The sequence below is a fragment of the Tachypleus tridentatus genome, chromosome 2, assembly GCF_004210375.1.
Source record: "Tachypleus tridentatus isolate NWPU-2018 chromosome 2, ASM421037v1, whole genome shotgun sequence".
Taxonomy (NCBI): Eukaryota; Metazoa; Arthropoda; class Merostomata; order Xiphosura; family Limulidae; genus Tachypleus; species Tachypleus tridentatus.
In genome coordinates, this window is record NC_134826.1 from 131600985 (window position 1) to 131621840 (window position 20856).

At 35.7% G+C, this 20856-nt stretch overlaps 1 protein-coding gene across 7 annotated transcripts in view; it reads left to right on the top strand.

Moving 5' to 3' along the window:
- The window catches only part of LOC143245122 (uncharacterized), an 88442-nt gene that overhangs the window by 32401 nt on the left and 35185 nt on the right, over positions 1–20856 (top strand). For 3 of the 7 annotated variants that reach the window (XM_076491038.1, XM_076491039.1, XM_076491042.1), the window contains one exon: positions 15499–15635. The exons of 1 other annotated variant lie outside the window; for it this stretch is intronic. In XM_076491038.1, the coding sequence (XP_076347153.1) occupies positions 15499–15635 (137 nt within the window). 3 more of the 7 variants (XM_076491041.1, XM_076491040.1, XM_076491043.1) reach the window with 3 other exon arrangements.

Here is a 20856-nt window from a genome sequence, read left to right on the forward strand (position 1 = left end):
TAACACAACAGCTAACCTCTATTCGGCGCTGTAGATTATACCAAATTACGTTTGCTACATAATTCATTTTCCTTCAGAGCAGCGGTAATGGCTGCAATGTATTTCGAGCATAAAATTCAATGTTCACCAGATAATTGCTTTACAGATTGTTCTTGACGTCTCGTAATTACTATTTTATAAATTAACGTGTACAATAAACAAATCTAATATGATAAAAATATAATTTATAGTTAATTTTCTGCCTCCAGTAGCACAGCGGTATGTCTGCGGACTCGCACCGCCAGAATCCGGGTTCCGATACGCGTAGTGGGCTGATTACACATAGCCCATTGTATAGCTTTGTTCTTAATCCCAAACAAAGTTAATTTTCTTGCGTTATTTCAAAACTTGTTTGTTCATGCCTGCACCTCGCGCTCGTAGCTGTTTACTTCTCTGATTACGCATGATGTGCAGGTGCTTCAGACATTGTATTAAATACTTATTTTTTATAGTTTTTGTTTCAAGTGTCATCCTTCAGATTTGAATATGGATTCAAAAGATAATGGGAAAAATTGTAACTGTATTATTGAAAGCTTATTAGTGAGCAAGTTTGGTACAAAGAGTTTGTGATAAAGAAAGCATCATAAGAAATGGTAGATCGATACCAGATCTAAGCCTGACTGTAAGAACAAAACATATCTTGATTAATTGCTTGTCCTAACTTGCAGAAGATTTTCTGTTGGTCGTGTTTATTATTTAACAATGAATTTGAGATATTGAACTCAAGTGGATCTAATGATTTAAATAATATGCATATAACAGTTAAATGACATAAATTCCTCCAGTCATCTGTTTTCAACTCTAGGCCTAACTACATTTGGTAAATCATGGATTGAATTCCAACTAAATAATCAATATAAAATAGATGTGCAAATGCACAATGAAAAAGTGTAGAGGAATAGACACTTTAAAGAGATTTATCGACATAGAGAGCTATTTTGGTGAACAACAAATAGCACCGAATCTTTAGTTTACTAATTGAGGCAATTATGTGGAATTGGTGAATTTGTGCAAGAAATATGATCCATTATTGAAATTTCATTTAGAAAATCGAGTATTTTTTCTAGCCTGTCAAATAGAATCCAGAATGACTTCATTAATTCAGTAGAGGTATTGCTGAATACACCTAAAACCGAAATAAGTGATTTTCCTTTTGCGGCACATATCCTAGATGAAACAACTGATGCAAGAACCATTGCTCAACTTGCTAGTGTTGTGCAATACGTGACTAAAGATGGTGAAATCTGCGAAAGATTTCTGAACTTTACAAATGTTAGTGGAGATCAAACAGCTGTAGGTGTAAAACAGTATTTAATTTAGTAGATGAATTAAATATTGGGCTAAAATTTGTTGCACAAACCTATGATTGGGTAAGCGTGATGTCCGGTGAGCTGAATGGGCTTTAAAAGAAAGTTAGAGACAAGTATCCAAAAGCTATTTTCATTCGTTGTATGGCACATAGATTGAATTTAGTGTTGTCGCAATCTATGACGAATATTAAGGGGTGTGACAGATTTTTACAAAATTTTAACTGTTTTTTTGAAGTCAGAAAACGTGTGCACCTTTTTAGATATTGAAATTAAGAAAATATTCCCGAAAGTGTTTTGGTTTGTTTGTAATTTCGCCACATCTGCGCAGATGTGGCGAAATTACAAAGGTCGAAAAGTTGTTCGTTCTTCGTCTAGTGCTTTCTCTTCCCATACCAGCCGTTTTTAAATATATAAAGGGAAGGCAGATAGTTATCACCACCCACCGCCAACTCTTGGGCTACTGTTTACCAACGAATAGTGGGATCGACCGTAACATTATTACGCTCTCACGGGGATTCGAACCTGCGATCTTCTGATTACGAGTCGAGTGCCTCAACCACCTGGCCATGTCGGCCATTCCCGAAAGTGGTCCCGACTCACTGCCTTGTTGAAACTGTCTTGGAATACAAGAAAGAAGTTCGTTAAGCGCTTTAATCAAATCTAGATGTTCTGAGTTCAGTTGATGCATTTCTTTGTATTTTTTCATACACAAATATCATATTTGATATTCTACAAAATATAATATTTGACACAACCTACTGTATGAACAAAGTAAATAAAATGGTGACTATTCTGAAGAAAAAGACGATTTCGTTGAATTTTGGACAGCAGTCGATGGATTATATCGTCCCATACCAGCATACAGAAAGTAAGTTTATGAAATTTTGGTTGCAATTTGCGGCATAATTGTGGGAATAAAAAAACAGGAAGATTAAATATATTATAGAGAATAAATACTTCGATATTCATAACTTGAAAAGTGTTTGTTTGGAAGGCAGATAGTTATCTACCATTTAGCAGTGTAAGACTAGAGGAAGGCCACCGCCAACTCTTGGGCTACTCTTTACCAACGAATAGTGGGATTGACCGTAACATTATAACGCCCCCATGGCTGAAAGGGCGAGCACGTTTGGCGCGACGGGGATTTGAACCCGCGACCTTCAGATTACGAGTCGCACGCCTTAACGCGCTTGGCCATGCCGGGCCCTTTGAAAAGTGAACTTTCGGTTTTATACGCTGACGCTGATTGGAAAGGAAAAACTAGTGGATGGATTATTTTATTGCTTGTGAAATGCTAAGTTAGGTGTAGCCCTAAAACATCTTACAAAGATGCGAGTTAACCTTGACTTTTCTAGTCACCAGTGCTTCAATTGAGCATTCTTTCTCTCATTTAAAAAGAATACATAACTACACCAGAAATGCACAACTACGAGAAAGACTTGAAAGTTAGCCTTAAAATCGAGATTGAGGGAAACCTTATTAAGGAAATAGACTGATAGTTTCTGTGAAGACGTAATAAATTTATTCAGTCAAAAGGACAGGAGGATAGAATTAACATATAAATAAAGTAAGTTGCCGAATATGTGTTGTTTTTATCGTTCTTATAATCCATCTTTTTGTTTTGGTTTTCCCATCACAACAAATCATCGCACGCTCCCTGCATACTTAGGCTATAGAATAGAAAAAAAAATTATTAATTTAAGACTTGGAGAGTATAAATACAGACAGCCATATATGTGGATTAATAGTGTTGAAGTGTATGCGAGACACCGAAAAACTTTGTAGTGAGTCTTTGAAAGGAGAATTGGAAATGCGGGAAATCGATATAAGATTGAAACAGCAGCAGGTCGTGGTCACACGTGGTTTGTTATGACATGAGACCATGAGTATGGTTACATCGGCGAATATATAAACGGAACATTACCCTGCGAATGTTCGATACATTTTCGATGATTGTTCGTGAACATTTTGACTGATGACATCGTCTTCATTCTGATGTTGAAAACCAATCAAATGTGGAGCTGGAGTCGCGCGGATGAACGAATACGCCCAACTTGTATTAGGCCAACTGTAAAAGACTGGGGTGGAGAATTTGTCTCCTCGTGTAATTGAACTTTGATACCTGTCCTAAACAAACAAGTAATTGCAGGGTCATGTTGGATTGTTTTGCTCAGCAATATAATTTTGTTATGCAATACTACAATACTGGGTGCGATGAAACAAGCCTGATTTTAAAGTAAGGATAATAGGAAATTGATCAAACATGTAAGCCAGAGCTTTGGTCTTACGAATTTTTTCTCAAAGCATTTCAGTTTGAGAACGCTGACCAACTGTTTGAAAAAGCTAGGCGTTGCTTAGTGGTTAGTATACAGGCTTTGTTTATTGTAAGGTTTATTTTTGGGTTATTATACTGTTCAACTCTGCGATTTCACTTTTCAGCTATATGGTCATTATTGTTGTAGCCCATAAATCTCGCTTTTCGGTGACCGTATGCTGTTGACCAGTGTTTTGAATTAAGGACTAAGATGTCTGGATCTTTGAGCTATTGACTGTGTTTATTCTACACGACGCATAAGATGTCTTGTAGGTTTTGCATATCAAACACTACTTTGAAACGCCAGTGGGTGCTATTTTCACCAGACACGTATTGGAACCCAGTTATTAAGCCGAAGGTAACGTATATTGCAATTGTGATTTCATGGGTACGGCTGCTTAATCTATATATAGTTTGTAGTATTTTTAATTTGATCTTAATACCCAGTATCAGAAATGGTGTTTTTTGTTGTTTTAAGCCGAACGAAAGTGTGAAACGTTCGTTATTCAAATAGTGCATACATATAACGCAGCCGTAGCAGCGCAGACGACGCGCGTGTGTAAGAGAACAGTCGTGATCGGTAAGCCCACCTTTGACTCCCATGTTCAAGTAGTTAGGGCGCTTGACTCGTGCGTGATCTGGAGGTCGCGGATTCGAATCCCCGTCACACCAAACATGCTCAACCTTTCAAACGCGGAGGCGTTATAATGTAACTTTGCTAAAAGAGTAGCCCAAGAGTTAGCAGTGGGTGGTAATAACTAGCTGCTTTCCCTCTAGTTTTACTATGGTAAATTAGGGACGGATAGCACAGGTAGCCCTCGTGAAGCTTTGCGCAAAACTTAACAATTTCACCGTTTGTTTGATCATTAAATTATCATACATTTTCAATTTGAACACAAGTATAATTTACATAATTTTCACTAAAAAAACGATATTGTTGTATTAATCCATTGATAACGTGAATATTTCCATCCATATACACGTTGTTTCCTTTTCCTGTAAGAATATCGGAATACGAATATCACTCAAAGTATATCCATTTATAATAATAACTTGACAAACAACCGATTATAAGCATAATAATTTAATTTAGGTGGAATGTACGTGTTATGACAGAACAATGGTGTGTCGAAACAAATGTCTCCCCCCCCCCAAAATAATTTATTTATGATTATAAATCAGTGTTTGTCAAATTATTACATTTGTCACATTCCCCTACTCGAGTATACCAGTTTATATGACGTTTGTGCTAGTAGATAACAGAATCCTCTGAAAACGTTGTTTTAAACCTCTGTTACACAATGCTACATATTGGTAACAAATCTGCCCTTATTGTTTAACACACACATCCAGTTCTTTAGTTGGATGTTCCTATTCCGGGTAAATGTACGAGTACATAAATTATGAAATAATTTGTTGGTTTCTCGATTTAGGAACGTTACTTATAGGCAACGAAATACGTTGCAAAGACGTATTTAAATAAGAAATTAAAAGAAAGAATTCACAAAACCTTTTGTAATGTGTTCACTGGAGGGTCAAGTGAATTTTAGTAGTTCTTTTTATGCAAGTTGTATTATTTCGTATTATTCTATCTGACTTTATGGTGCCTATACCATATTTTCGTGTATTTCAACTCTTTTTGTAATAAATTGATAGTTTTTTGTATTATACGTAGAATTCTTGATGTGTTAAACTGATTAAGCTGATGTAGCCTCTTCCTGAATTGTTATTCTGTGTTGTAATAGTTTTTATGAACTTTTTAAGATAAATACAATTTTCTCAAAACGTCTTCGTCCGTTATTAGACTTCTTCAGACGCACGGAATTCTGGGAGTGTTGAATAACGAAGAAATTTGTCTTGTGTTACTACGAAGTAAACCCCACTGCGAGAATTAGAAAAAGTTGGTTTACAAAATTGTTACAGAAAGAATGTCTGTTTTCATAGAGATAATTTAACAGGTGAGACTTATAGCACGATAATAGCTCTGAAAGTCCATCCCAGTGTTTTTCTGTCTAAACATTCAGTATAAACTATTCACTGATATCGCTGGACAAGGGGTCACTGAACTTCTTTCATTGTGCCCTTGGAGTTGCAACATGTTACAAAAATACGAACGTTTCAAGTTCCAAAGACACCGTTACAAGCAATAGCGTTGTGCAGTATAAAAACATTGAAACCGACAGCTGAGCCTCAAGTCTGCAAAAAACAAAAGGTCCTTAGAAATCTGTATAGAGCGAGTTTGAGTCAACTGGGCTGAAAGAAGTAAAGACTGAACATAGTTATTAACTGGTAACAATACTATTAACACGTTAAAACAAAGCAGGGCTCTTACGTTGATGTCGTGGTTTTAACTTTTGGCCGCCATTTTTAGTTTATAAAACTGCTAATTCATAAGAATCTGACCTAGTCACAATTTAAATACCAGTCAGTTCTCACTTAAAGTAGGAACATATGGGATTCTGGACAACAAATAATTCCTCTTGGAACTGGATATCGCATATATTCAAGTTCAAATCTCACTTAAACATAATCATGCTGTGCCAATCATTCATTATAAAGAAGGGAAACCAGAGTTTCAAAACCGTCTTCCAGCTCACCAGATGTAATTAGTGATTTATCGAGTGTACTGACCATACACAACGGCAGACGTATAACTACTAATCTTGAATATGAATGATTGTGTGAGGGCTGAATTAAACGTAGTTATCAAAATCTCGTTCACAAAGAACAAGTAAAGAATAAAACATCCGACATCATACACTTTGTGAACCTGACGATGACCGAAGAAGGTCAAAACGTTGTTCGCTCCACCACTAGTGCTTTCTCTACCCATACCAGCCGTTTTTAAATATATAGAAAGATATATTCAGTTTTAAGCTATGGAAGGCTTACATCTATATGATATGTAATTTGCTTTATATTGGTTGAGGCGGTGGGATGCTCACGACGTACAGGTTTTAAACTTTCAAGAACATAATTATCTATAATAAAACTAAGACATCGTTAAGGGGAGAGACAGTAACATCACCCCACTGTTGAAAAATTACCAAAGCGTTTTTGTTTAGTTTACGCTATGTAATGTATTATAGTTCGTAGTGTGATGTGGCGCTATAGGTTTGTTATAGATCAAGCGTGGGACAGTGTTTAGTGTTCGTTCAATGCTTGTGCCTCGTTACCACTTTAAAAAACGCACTCCATGTCGTAAGCCCGTTATCAGAGTCCCGATAAAAAATAATTATTCGACTCGGATTACCCACTAGATGGCGGTAGGTGTTGATTAATTGCCTTTTCTCTAAAAGAGTTAGGGACGGACAGCGCACGTAGCTCTTGTGTAAACTTGCGCGAAATTCGTCAAAAACAAATTTTTCGTTGTTTAGTAAATTCGCTTTCTCCTGATTGACCTTTATATTTTTATGCGCATGTCAGGGCACGTGTCTTCGTTATTGTTTAACGTTGCCGTGGTATCGGCTATCACTATTTAAGAAGACAAAGTAATTACGTATAATATTTCTCACTTCAGGTGGATGTAACTATACGTATAGACAGTTTCGTGTTCGTTTTTATTTAATACATATTTGTTTTTCTGTCTTGCTTACGGGTAAATCTTTTAACTTCATCAAACAACGAAAGGCTTAATATTGGTAAGCGAAATCCAGGAAATGTTATATTTTGTGACACATATGGCGAATGTTATCAATTTCGCCAAATTTTAAACTGATTTCTCTAACTAAAAGATATTCTGATATATAATTTTTGTAACAAGGTAGAGCCTGACCCTATGAATTACTTTAAAAGTGTTAAAACAGTTGATGAAAGACAAAATGTAAGCAAATATAAACAAGTATTATTACTCTATTTAGAAGTTAACGGCAGTCGTTTTCAACGTCATGGATGTAACGTTTCAGATTAAGCTGTGGGTTATGACTGTTGATTGCAAGGGCAAGGAAATAGGTGAATACTTGTGTTCTCCTATATTTAAACGATAAATTTATATGAAGTGATTGTATCATGTTGCGTGTGGTAGGTGAAATGAAATTTTTTTTTTTTGTTTTTTTTTTGCCAGGGTTTTAAAACCACGTAACCTAGAAAATGCTACTAGTGCACAGAAATGTTTTCAGTCTTATAATTGTAGTTGCATTCATGACTTTATTGCCGGGTTAAATGGTTCCTAATAATATGTGGACCTCAGAAAAAAACCGTAAAGAGCACCATCAGTATTACAGCGCTTATTCAGCAGATTTCTGCTGGAATGCCCTATTTATCTTGTATATAAAATGGGTAATTTCATCCAAATGGTTGGTTATTTCTTTATACTGAGTCTTGCAATAGGCAACAATATAAAATTCGATATTTTGTAATATGTGGATTCATATCGGTATTGAACAAGTCACTAACGCGAAATGAAAAAAAAAAAAAAAAAAAAACGAATGGAACCAATATACAGAGTGGTCCGTAAGTCCCTACCCATCCATCTGCTATTATGTTATACTAATGAAAAGTTGAAGGCAGTTGTTACCGCGGCATTTGGAACAATAACCCCTGCTATGTTGAGGAAAATGTCTCGCAGAACATGGCGTCGCATAATATTATGCAGCGAGAATGAGACACGGATACATAAGATATATGCATGGGCCACCCTGTATATATAAAATTCTCGCCTGACGTATTTGCTTGATTTATTTTTAAGAATCAGTTATAGTGATTTAGTTCACAATGGTTTGCGTGTGTTCTGATAACGATTTTATTAATAATAGTTTTGATACACGTGAAAAGTTTCGAATTTCGAAAAACGAAGCCTAATTTCTCAACGACTTCCAGAAAATAGGTTTGTTCAAGTTTAATGCGGTTACACTCTTTATCCATAGCTTTAGGCGGTTAAAGGAACTCTAAATTTAGCTCTCCAGTCCCGAGGAGGCTAACGAAATTTTAAAATTACGGCAAAATTTGTGTTTGTAGGATGGCGTTTATATTTTCTTTATTCGTAACAGTTAAACAGCGAGTTTAGTTATAAATACTCGGAAAATGCTAAGACACATGTGTGCGTGACGTAATCTTGGTTTCGTCTTCGTGTAGTTGCCACGATGTTGCTACATTTTCTAGCTCGAAATAATATTCTCAAGACACTTCTACATTTGTATGCCGAGAATTCTGTCTCGGCTTTGACATGGTGACAGACTTTGAAGGTTTCCTGGGGCTGTCAGGTGCTCAGAGTTTAAATGCCATAGGTCTGTAAGTTGGCGTAAATAGCTGTGAAAAATAGCTATTTTTATACACCAACGAACTGACATGTTTGGCTAATATTTATGGTGATGGATGTGTTAGACGCGCATTTTTTTTTTTTTAACATAGTCGGGCCTTCTTTGTATAACGAATTATTCAGTGCAATTATTTACGCGTCCAGTAATGGAAATTCACCAGTGCAAACGACAGCACCGTTTAAAACTTTCCATAAATTAGTAATTACAGAGTATCAAGGAAATTCACTGATGCTACTATATATAAAAACTATTTATGCAACGTGTTTATATCATTGTGTGGGTTCTATTGCATTATCTGATTAAAAAAAAAAAAAGCCAATTCCAATCTAAAATCTAACCAACGTTAACGAATTTATTTTTGTTTCGTAAGGTTTGTTACAGGCTACATTCGTTTTGACGAAAATTGTAGGCCTAAGTTGATAAACAAACTTTCCGTCATAACCTGTTTTTAAACTACTGTAGCCTAAAACTAATATTAATAATGTTTAGCAGAAATTTATAACAATGTGACTTACCCATTTTCTAAACAAAAACACTAACTGTTAATGAATAAATTCACGTGTGTTCTCTTGCTCAACAACTGCTCTATTTTTTAACACTTTGATTACTTCACGATGTGACTTTTCACTCTTGATTGAAATTACTAAATTTTAACATCAACGTCAATTGTTGTTAATGAAAGGTACCTTTATGAACGTACGTGATCTTAACTACACGCGTTTAGTAGTGGACCGGCGTGGTCAGGTAGTTAAAACGCTCGACCCGTAATCCGAGGAACACGGGTTCAAATCCCCATCACCCCAAACACGCTCGCCCTTTCAGTCGTGGGGGCATTATGTTACTGTCAATCCCACTATTCGTTGGTAAAAGAGTAGACCAAGAGTTGGCGGTGGGTGGTGATGACTAGCTGCCTTCCCTCTAGTCATTTACTGCTATATTAGGAACGGCAGATAGCCCTCGTGTAGCTTTGCGCGAAATTTAAAACAGACCAACTGTGCGTTTAGTAAACATCTGTAATTAAAACAAATTATAGTTTACAACATTATATTAAATCTCGTACTGTTTTTTCTTCTATATTTGTGAAATGAATCAACCATCTATAACTAGCAATGCAAACTTTTGGATATTTGAGAAGTAGACGTTTTTTTGTAAATATTCTCCTGATTGCATATCGCTAGGAAAAAAAAACGTGACAACTCGCGTAAGAAACTAGAAAAACTAACACAATAGCGAATGTATATAAATAGTTACTTCATAAACATGTGGAATATTTGGTTCATTAATAAAAAAACCATTTTATCTGTTCAGCCTCAAGGCTTGTTTGAACTTTTTTTTTACTTTAATGTTGCTTTTTATGCCTGCTTTCCTGTTACGAAATTAGCGTTCTTAGAAAAAGTGGCTAAGACAGCGTGTTCTGAGAATTTTTTCCTTCAATCAAGTCCTGCCATCTATTGGTGATTTTGTAAAAGCATATGTTGAGATACATTTTATTTAGGCTTTCTTATTTTATTTGAGGGGAGGATGAAACTGAAAAGATTGAAGCTTACAGAATAACTGTATATAAACTAAAAACGTTTCTGATTACGTGTAATGTGAAGGTTCACCACACTAACTTAACTGTTATACTTTGGCAAAAGAAGCAACAACGTTCTCCGAATGAGTAATCGACTTTGTTTTTAATGCACTTATTATAGAACAGTCGTATTTCACCTTTCAGGTGCTTCATCGAAATATGTGCATATCAGCTCAAGTCATTTTTCTCCCTTTTTTATTCTCTATATCTAAACTTGTATCTTTTAATTGTAAGTTTTATAGGGGAATGAGTTTATTACAACTTGAATTAGCAAAGCTGCAAGGTTTTGAATTTGTGTTTTTCGCACGTTAAGTTGAAGTCGTTTATCTTGCGGCGCCCAAGCAAATCACTGTCGTCACAAAATCTTCGCACCACCTTAATTAAGTATAAATACTATCCGGTCGTAGCACAACTTCGTACCGGTAACAGATGTTTTCCTAAGACTTGCGGCGAATATTGGCAGCTATCAAAGGTGGGGAAGGTTGAATGTAATGGGCACGTAAAACTATCACAGAATAGCGTGCACCAACCCAGCCTCACCTATTTATCTGAGGAGGTAGCGCACGGCTCAGTTTTCACCTTGGTATGAGCGTCAAGGGCATATTGTGCTAACAGGTCAGGGGTCACGTGGTTTCACCGCGAGCTCGTAGCAGGATTGGTTTATTTGAATATCTCGAGCCCTTCTCGCTCCTCATTTTCATGGTAGGTGGAGATCGCACTTTAAGGAGGGAAGCTTTTGTCTGGCTGTGTCCGCCCTCTTGTCTGCTAAACGATCAGCTCGTCTGGACTAGTTCGGAGACTTTAAAACACCGTTTGCTATCGGGTTTCCAGTTTTTTCTTTGACGTCTTTAGTTATTTTTATATAGGAGTCGAACATGTATCGTACTAAGCAGGGTGGCATATTGTCAAGTTTCGTCTCTAGGGTGTGAATTAATACACCTACAATTCAGCGTCAAGCGATAGCTGGTAGTTAAAAGGCTAAGGAATAACGGCGTGTATAACTGTTGTCATTGGTGATCAGAGCACTGGGTGTTTCATTACTCTTTTGATTACGTCATATGTTTTACCCTGTCCTGTCAACTTCACGTTTGTCGTTGTTATTTCGAAGTTATCGTATTAGTATGATACACGTATATAGTTTAAACTGTTGAAGTTAGAAACTGTAAAAAACATTTAAGAGGATTTGGTAGTGAGCGCCATTGTCAAGTGATACGTGATAGTGATTTAATTTAGAGTGAAACCCAATTTGTTTTAACACAACAAAACATGTTTTTTGGTTCTGCACTGCACAAATATATACTTTTTTAAAATTGAGTATCTTCGACAAGAGCTTAATAGGTGTAAATTGTAATAGACTGTTTGTGAATCAAAAATAAGCTAACTATTTAATAATATAATGGAACATGCTGAATGAAAAACGTGTGTAACTTTATCAACTGGGACTTCACAAGTAACTTAGGAAACTTTTGTAAAGTAAACTTTGAGCCAGAATTCTATGGGGGATATGGTGAAAGTTTTGTAATGAAATTTGATATAGAAAAACGGAACGTAAAAATTAGGTTTCAATTATATTATTCATTAATTTCAATTCCGTTAGTTGTGAAAGTTAGACCTGTGTTATTACAGTTTCGTATTTCTTAAATTTTCTTTTTCATTAAAAAAAAATCTGTAATGTTGTATAGCATCAGCATTGAATTACTGTAGAAATATTTAAGTATTTTATAAACTTACACGTCTTAATATGTGTTGATGATACGGCATGGCCGACTCGACTCAACGTACTTCGAGGGTCTCGAGTTCGAATCCCCGTAACATCAAACATGCTCGCCCTTTCAGCCGTGGGAGCGTTATACTGTGACAGTTAATTCCACTACTCGTTGGTAAAAGAGTAGCCCAAGAGTTGGCGGTGGGTGGTGATGACTAGTTGCCTTCCCTCTAGTCTTACACTGCCAAATTAGGGACGGCTAGCAAAGATAGCCCTCGTGTAGCTTTGCGCGAAATTCAAACAAACAAAGTCATATTTGTTGCACTGCAATAATAATAATACGTTTATACTAACTTCCCATCGTGAGGTGATGGTACACACATATCTGCCCGTTGTGTATTTCAAATGTTTTGTAATATTTCATTTTCCGCGAAAATATATTGATAATAAAATTGCCAATCTGACAGAAGAAACTTTAATTTGGAGTGTTTGTCTTTAAAACTTGATAAAGCATGGCAAAATTTTATGTTGATATATTTATTTTGTATGCAAAAACAACGTTTGATCTTACTGTTGAAGTTTCACTGATTTTGTAGAAAATCATGCCTTTTTTCTCTCTCTCTTCCTCCAAAACTTTACACGTGCTCTGTGGTTTTTGTGTTTTTTCATGCTTGTTTCTTTTTATATAATGTGTTCATGTTTTAGTAAGTTTTAATGTGATAATACTGTAGGTATTGTTTTCTCTGATGATCCATGGTTTGCGTCCTCATGACGCAAAATCACACTCAGCACATTGAGGCCGTGGGTGGGGTGAGTAAAAAGAAATACCGTTCATTTCACGATTCGATTAGGGTAGACCAAGAGTTGACGATGGGCCTCTAAAGTAAAATGTAATGATCTACTAACGATTGCTGATAGCCCTTGTTGAAATCACACGAAAAGCGAAGATAGCCAACGATCTTTTTTTTTTTTTTTAATTGTGTTGATTGATAATTAAGCTACCGTTGAACACGGTTTGATGGAACTAGTATCGATACTCGTTAAGGGGCTCCCTTCCAATACAGCGGTAAATCTATGGATTTACAGCTCTTAAAATCAGGGGTTCGATTCCCCTCGGTGGACTCAGCAGGTAGCCGGATGAGGCTTTGCTATAACAAAACACACACACACACTATTTGAAGGCGGGCAGAAAACGATTTTGACTAAACTGGTTCATCCGTGATGACGAGAAAACCCACTTGTAGAGAAAAATATAATTTTAAAACGGCTGGTATGGGTAGAGAAATCACTAGTAGAGGAGCGAACAGTGTTTCGACCTTCATCGGTCATCTTCGGATACACAAAAAAAGAAAGAGGGAACTGACCGATAGTTGACCACATGTTTGACTACCCTCAATTACACAACCCCCTTCAAACATGTGGTCAGCTATTGGTCAGTTACCTTTCTTTCTTTGTGAACCTGACGATGACCGAAGAAGGTCGAAACATCATCTCTTCTTCTCTATCAAAAGCACCCGTTTTTTACATATAATGAACTGGTTCATGTTTTTAACTATTAAGAAATTGACTTCATAAACCCGTGTTTTTCTTCACGTATTTTGAAAGAGATTGCTTTGAGGTTTTATCTTCTAAAACCCAAAGACCAAGCAACGTATAGGTTTATCGCGAAATTTAACATCTGTAGTGCGAACGTGAACACAGGTACGCTTGTTTTTTTTTTTAATTTCGCGTAAAGCTACTAGAGAGCTATCTGCGCTAGCTGTCCCTAATTTAGTAGTGTAAGATTAGAGGAAAGGCAGCTAGTCATCATCACCCACCTCCAACTCTTGGGCTATGTTTTACCAGCGAATAGTGGGATTGATAGTCGTATTATAACGTCCCCACGGTTGAAAGGGCGAGCATGTTTGGTGCGACGGGGATTCGAACCCGCGACCCTTAGATTACGCTCTATATAATATCCAATGTAATACGTGCTCTGATTTACAGTTCACAGCTGATTGATCGAAGGCCTCAAAAGCGTTACCTTTGTTATATTTACCCATACCAAACGTTTCTCTTTTTCAGTTTTAGTTTATGCAGTTTGTAGCCAAAACCTACGCTCATTAGTCATAGTTATTATTGTTTGATTTAATGGTCGAGCCAAATGTTTGTTGTAAAAGGTAACGTTAATTATAACAATAGATTAACCAGTTCGACTAATTATTTGTATTCTGTTGTTTTTCATTCTTTCTCCAGTATTTACCATTTAATTATTTGTTATTAGAAGCGTTTAATGCATTGTCAGAAATTACATTCATTTGTTAGCATTGTTAAAACAGCTGTCTCATTTAAGACTTAAATATATGGAAGTGTGACGTAATAGTGAAGAATGTAACAATTGTACTACTAGTGAAAGTTTTTGCACGTACGTGCGTAACTAGATTGTATCTTGCCTTCTTAACAGGAAGATTCAATTTTTACGTCAAAACTGACACATTTTGGCACATAATTTAAGAAACCACGTGCCAAAAACATTCACACACTTTTTTATGTTAATAAACATCATTTGTGACGCCTCGGTTTGAAACGACATAGAATCAGGATCCGTTATGTTTTTATAACGTATGTAGAATTTGTAGTTAGTTTTAAGTTACCGTTAAATAGTATTTCTAACATTCAATATCTATATATTTCCTTTGGGCTTTCATCTCTGCTTTATTTCGGTAAATGATTTAATAAGCTGTAACAAGTTATCTATAACCTGATAACTTCTGTAAGTAAATAAACATTTGTTAGGTAAATTGTATTTCAGTAGTCCAGATCTTTTTAAGTTGCTGCTCTAAGCTGTCACTTGGGCATTGATAATAATTAATGGACATATAGTTGTAAGATGTGATGGCCATTCTGCTTAAAACATTAGTATATACCACAGGTCATATGATCTGTGATCTTCCTCCTAAAATTACAAGATGAAACATGTTAGAATTGTAATGATATGACAATATGATAGAGATATAGTAACAAGGTTTTTTTTGTCAACCATAAAGTTTATTTTTAATAACGTATTTTTGCATCATGTACTAAAACCAGATAAGCAGTGGACAATTTGAAAACTTGTGAAAAGTACAAGAGAAATGGAGTAATATAGAAAAATACTGTGAAAATGGTTGTAGTACAACATTTAAAGATTTCTCAGCTTGAAAAGTATTTTTAATTATTGTATTCCTCAAGATGTATTATTTACTTTCATTAACAGTATTGGTTGTACTATTGTATTATACATGTTCTGTTACTCAGACTTCATTATTTCAATGAACTAGATTTGTGAATCTGTGATCATCCATGTGGTTTTCATCATACAGGATCTTGAGGATTCTCTGGTTGATGGTAGCAGTGTACTTGTCCCTGACGTCTGTGCTCGATTATTGAGGTTTCTCACTGCAAAGAAAGATACACTGTAAGCATACTGCAAAGTTACATACATTGTTACTGGTAAGAATTAGCATTATGAAAATAATGACACTTAGTAAGAGTAACAAAAGAAAACAATATTAGCTTATGGCAAGCTGTTATATTGGTACATATTAATACATTGTGGACACAAACACATTTTGTAAAATAACTGTTGCTAAATTTTAATTATTCAAATATTGTTACCAATTTAAAATAATCTCATGATTATTTTAATCTATTAGATTCACACACGAGGCTTACTGATGTTTTTAATTAGAAAGAAATCTCAATTGGCTTTAGATTTGGCAAGATAAAAAGGTACAATTTTAAAGTGCCACTTAAAAATATGCCATAGGGTGAAATTATCATTTTTCAAAAAGTGTAAATATGGGTGGATTTTAGTGTGAAAATGATTTCTACAAATTAGTATTTGTTTTTAATGTGATATTATTTATCATGCTCTTAAAGACCACATTTTAAGATATAAAAGACAAAATATTACCTTTTCATCCAACGGAGTTCTCAGAACATTTATATATTTATAACATTCTTTCTAATTCTTTGTATCAGTTCTGCATATAAAAATAATTTTCTAAGTTCTGGGGTGAACAAGTTTTTCTTGAAGTTACAACCATCCCTCACATTTTGACGAGAGAAGTACAACTCTTTCCAGAAAATGTTTTGTGTGTAAACCTCTCATCTTTGTCTATACATGAGCTTTCAGCCTTCATGGAGAAAATAATTAATAACACCAGAAAGGTTTATGTATGTTTTATTTGCTATAAATATTTCTATTGATTTGTTTTACATTCCACATCGCACTGGAGTGTATATGATTTTATTTTTGGTATTAATTTATAATATTTAAGAAGATTCAAGTTTAGACACAAATTAAACTCTAGCTATCTGACGAATTAAATTTTTGGTTTATTAATTTTCCTCTGAATGTGACCAGTCAAAGGCTATAAAGTTTTTTGGTTTGAAAATACTCAGTTTTTTGTTAATTAATATTAGTGTGTAATAATTATCAGTAGGATTTAATCCAGTGACAAATCCTGATATTAATCAAAAGGTATAATTGCTGCCATTTAGTGTATATTTTAAAGTATAAACATGACGTGTCTATAAATACTACAGTTACAGTGGTAACTCTGTTCTCAAAGGCTGTTCCAGAAGGCTGTTCGAAAACCGAATCAGTATTTTCCGTAAGAAATACTGTAAATTAAATTAATCCGTTACAGACCTCTAAAAATTACGCATTATGAAGCATTTTAAGTAAAAATAGTCCTTATTTATACCTTATAATAATACTTACATGCATAAAGTCAACCACAAAAACTATAAACACAATAAAAAAAATAAATGAAAATTTAACTGCACTTGTGCTGAGGAGAGCTGATGACGTAAGTGAAAGGTGGTGAGGAACGTGGAGAGTAGGAGGGTTATTATTGTTTGGAAGGGGAGTCACTTTCCATAAAAACGTTAGGTAACTCTCCTTCTGGGGTTCTCTCTCTTTTCTGGCTACAACCTGCTTGAGACTCACTGGACCTATTTCTCAGTGAAAACTTGTCTCATGAGGTTTGTTTTTGCCTGGCACCCTCCCCATGTTTCACCACACTATGTATGCCACTTCTCTTCCTAAATTTTTCAAACCACCCCTACTAGCCTTAAGGGCATCACTTGTATCAGCACTCGTTCCAGGGGTGTTTTCCAGGAGGTCAGCATGCAACTGCTTTGCTTTCTCACAAATGATGGTCTCAGAAATGCTACCACCAGCTATCTGTTTTTCATTTACCCAAATCAACAACAGTTTTTTCTACCTCTTCCATTGTTTGTGATCTTTGTTTCGTAATCACTGTCACTCCTTTTGCAACATCAGCTCCTTTGATGACCTCTTTATTTTACAGTATGGTGCAGACATACCAAACCAAACTGTGTAACAAGGTCAGACACGCGAACACCATTCTCATACTTCGCTATGAGTTCTTTTTTCACCTCTATTGTGGCTCTAACAACTTTTCTTTTTGGTTTGCTGCTTTCATTATTTTTCTTTGACCCCATGGTGGATTATTTAAACAGAATATTTGGAAAAGCAAAAAAAACAAACAAAAAGAAAAACGAAACTTCACAGCAGTTTTTAGCGGGGGTGTGGACTGAGCGACAGGTGCAGGTAAAATGTTTTGGGCAAGCTTGGCGTGGACCGAAAATGGTCGAAGGGTCGTTCGGGTCATCAGTTGGGTTATTTCTGGCCACGACATCTTGGTTTGGGAACCGAGACATTTTTTTCTCAAACAATATGTTTGAAAACCGAATTGTTAGAGAAGGGAGCCGTTTGAGACATAGGCAGCACCGTATTTATACTGACATTCAGAAATTACAACTTTATTATCTGATTATTCAAGGGAACGTGTTAAATTTTATGAAGGCATCTTGATAGGTTATGATGAATAAATAGGAAATTTCACAATAATTAAGTCTTGTTTCTTATTGGACAAATATATAATCAGGTTGTGGATTTTTATGAATCAATGTTGTTACTTTTCAAGTGTTTTCCAGTTTTGATATTTATTTTTAATATATTCTCTTAAAAAGTTTAAGAAACTAACGTTATTTTCACAGAGTTGTTTTTTAGGATTGTCATCTAACTGGAGAGTGAAGTAAAATAATTTTATTATTACTTTCAAGTATATTTGCTCTTATATAAGGAAGTCTCAACAGTGGTACCTGTAGGATGTCTGTGTTTACTTTCGCACATCATTGAATTTGTTCTTAAGCCTATTGTACTTAACTCAGCTTGTTTGATTATTATGTATGCAAAAAACAAATTGGATAACAACTGCTGACACAAGATGTATTTATTCTTAAACTGTGGCGCAACCATCCTTTTGTCAGAAAGCAGCAGTGGTCTGGTTTGTTTTGAATGTTGTGCAAAGCTACACGACGGCTCTCTGCCCTAGCTGTCCCTAATTTTGCAGTGTAAGATTAGAGGGAAGGCAGCTATTCAACACCACCCACCGCCAACTTTTGGGCTACTATTTTACCAACGAATAGTGGGATTCACTGTCACATTATAATGCCCCCACAGCTGAAAGGGCAAGAGTGTTTGGTGAGATGAGGATTCGAACCCGCAACCCTCGGATTACGAGTCGAGTGCTTTAACCACCTGGCCATGCCAGGCCAGCAGCAGTTGGATATTGAAGGTTCGAATACAGTAAACTCGTGAATGTATTTCCATTTAAGCACATGTAATGGTATTGTGGTACTTTGAAGTTTAATATTATATGCTAACACTGAGTAAATACTTTTTGGCAAATTATTTTTGTATCATGCTGTATATGAATATTTTCACTTGTGTTTATCTTTTTGCAGCTGTTCACGTTGAAGAACATGTTCTTGGTTTAATAAAATATCGTGTTTTTCAGTTATTTTATAAATTTCTGCTGATTGGAAGCTAATGTGGATATTAAATTAATTGGTATTTAGAAACATAGTTGCTTGGCTCATGGATCATGTATGAATATTCTTCATTTAGGAGGCCCAACGTGGCCAGATTGCTAGGTTGCTTGACTTGTAATCTGAGGGTCGCGGGTTCGAATCCCCGTCACACCAAACAGACTCGCCCTTTCAACTGTGGGGGCATTATAATGTGACGGTCAATCCCACTATTCGTTGGTAAAAGAGTAGCCCAAGAGTTGGCAGTGGGTGGTAATGACCATGTGCCTTCCCTCTAATCTTATATTGCTAAATTAGGGACGGCTAGCGCAGATAACCCTCGTGTAACTTTGCGCAAAGTTCAAAAACAAACAAACGAACAAATCTGTTAGGTAACCGTGCAGTAAAGCTTTCACCTACGTACTGGCATTATAGAATACTGTGAGGTTGAGTACAGATATGTTTAACTCATTTTTTCGACCTCTTGAGGTGAATCTTGGTTAATTATGAAATCTAATATTTCATGGGCAATGTACCTTATGCACTGTATGTCAAGTAGTGTCAAGGGTAAGTTATTGGTTTCTTGAGAACGAACTAGCCAGAATGAAACGTCGGCGTATAGTGAACTCATAAGTTTACCATCGGTACACGTGAAAACTTTGTCATAACTTTCACGTTTCAATTATCCGTCTATCCGATTTTCGGTAACCTACTGAGTTGCACTGGTTGAAACTCGTATGCCCTCAGAATCTGTGAGCTGAATAACTAATAAACTTTTGATACCTCTGACAAATGTGAGCTTTGGGAAGATAAAATTTGACAGTTTTCGTTTTAAAATTGAGCTTCTAAGTCATCACCTCTATAGCTATCTTCGGAATCATAAACAATAATTTTATCGTGTGACGTATGTCTGAATCATATGACCCCATGTACTTTCAATCTTGTGAAAACAGGGCAGGTTACGCCGAGATCGCTTTACTTGTGTATAAAACATATTACTAAGACATTTATCAACACGATGTGGCATGTCATTCGTGTTGCTTAAGGCTTGTTATAGTTGAGTTTTTGTAGTATATTATGAGGGCGTGGTCTTAATTTAAAAACCTAACTTTGAGCATGTAGTTTCACATCACCGTGTAACTGACGATTAGAATAATGATTAATGAGCTAACAAGTTTAGTCTTAACTCATTCCACAACACCTTAATTTTCACTGCCTTGTCAATGGCTGTTTGAAAGTTATGTAAATGATTAGTAATTCGTGTAGGTCTAAGCACTCTTTTTTTTTTTATCTTATAATTTGAAAACGTGCGAAAGAGAAATGGAAAAAAAATTATTCTGTGTGTTTTATAACAGGATATTGACAGTATTTGTTTTATGCAACTATAATAAACCAACGTACAAAACTCTCAAAGCATTTTGTAGTTTGTACGTTTTTATGGATTCTTTACAGGAAGGTGTTTCATTTGTTGGTGATAAATGTCAGCAGTAAATAAATAGCACACAGTTAACTTGTTTTTAAAATAATATATTAAAACAAATCTGTATACATATGTTCGTTATCACAGTTGTATACAGGGCTTTAAATAATTATCTTTTTAGTCAAAGTTCACTCAGGATAGTTCAGTTACTTTAAAACACAATTTTACAAGACGAATAATAATTCCTCTTGTAGGCCCGGCATGGCCAAGCATGTTAAGGCTACGACTCGTAATCTGAGGGTCGCGGATTCGCATCCCCTTCGCGCCAAACATGCTTGCCCTCCCAGCCGTGGGGGCGTTATAATGTTACGGT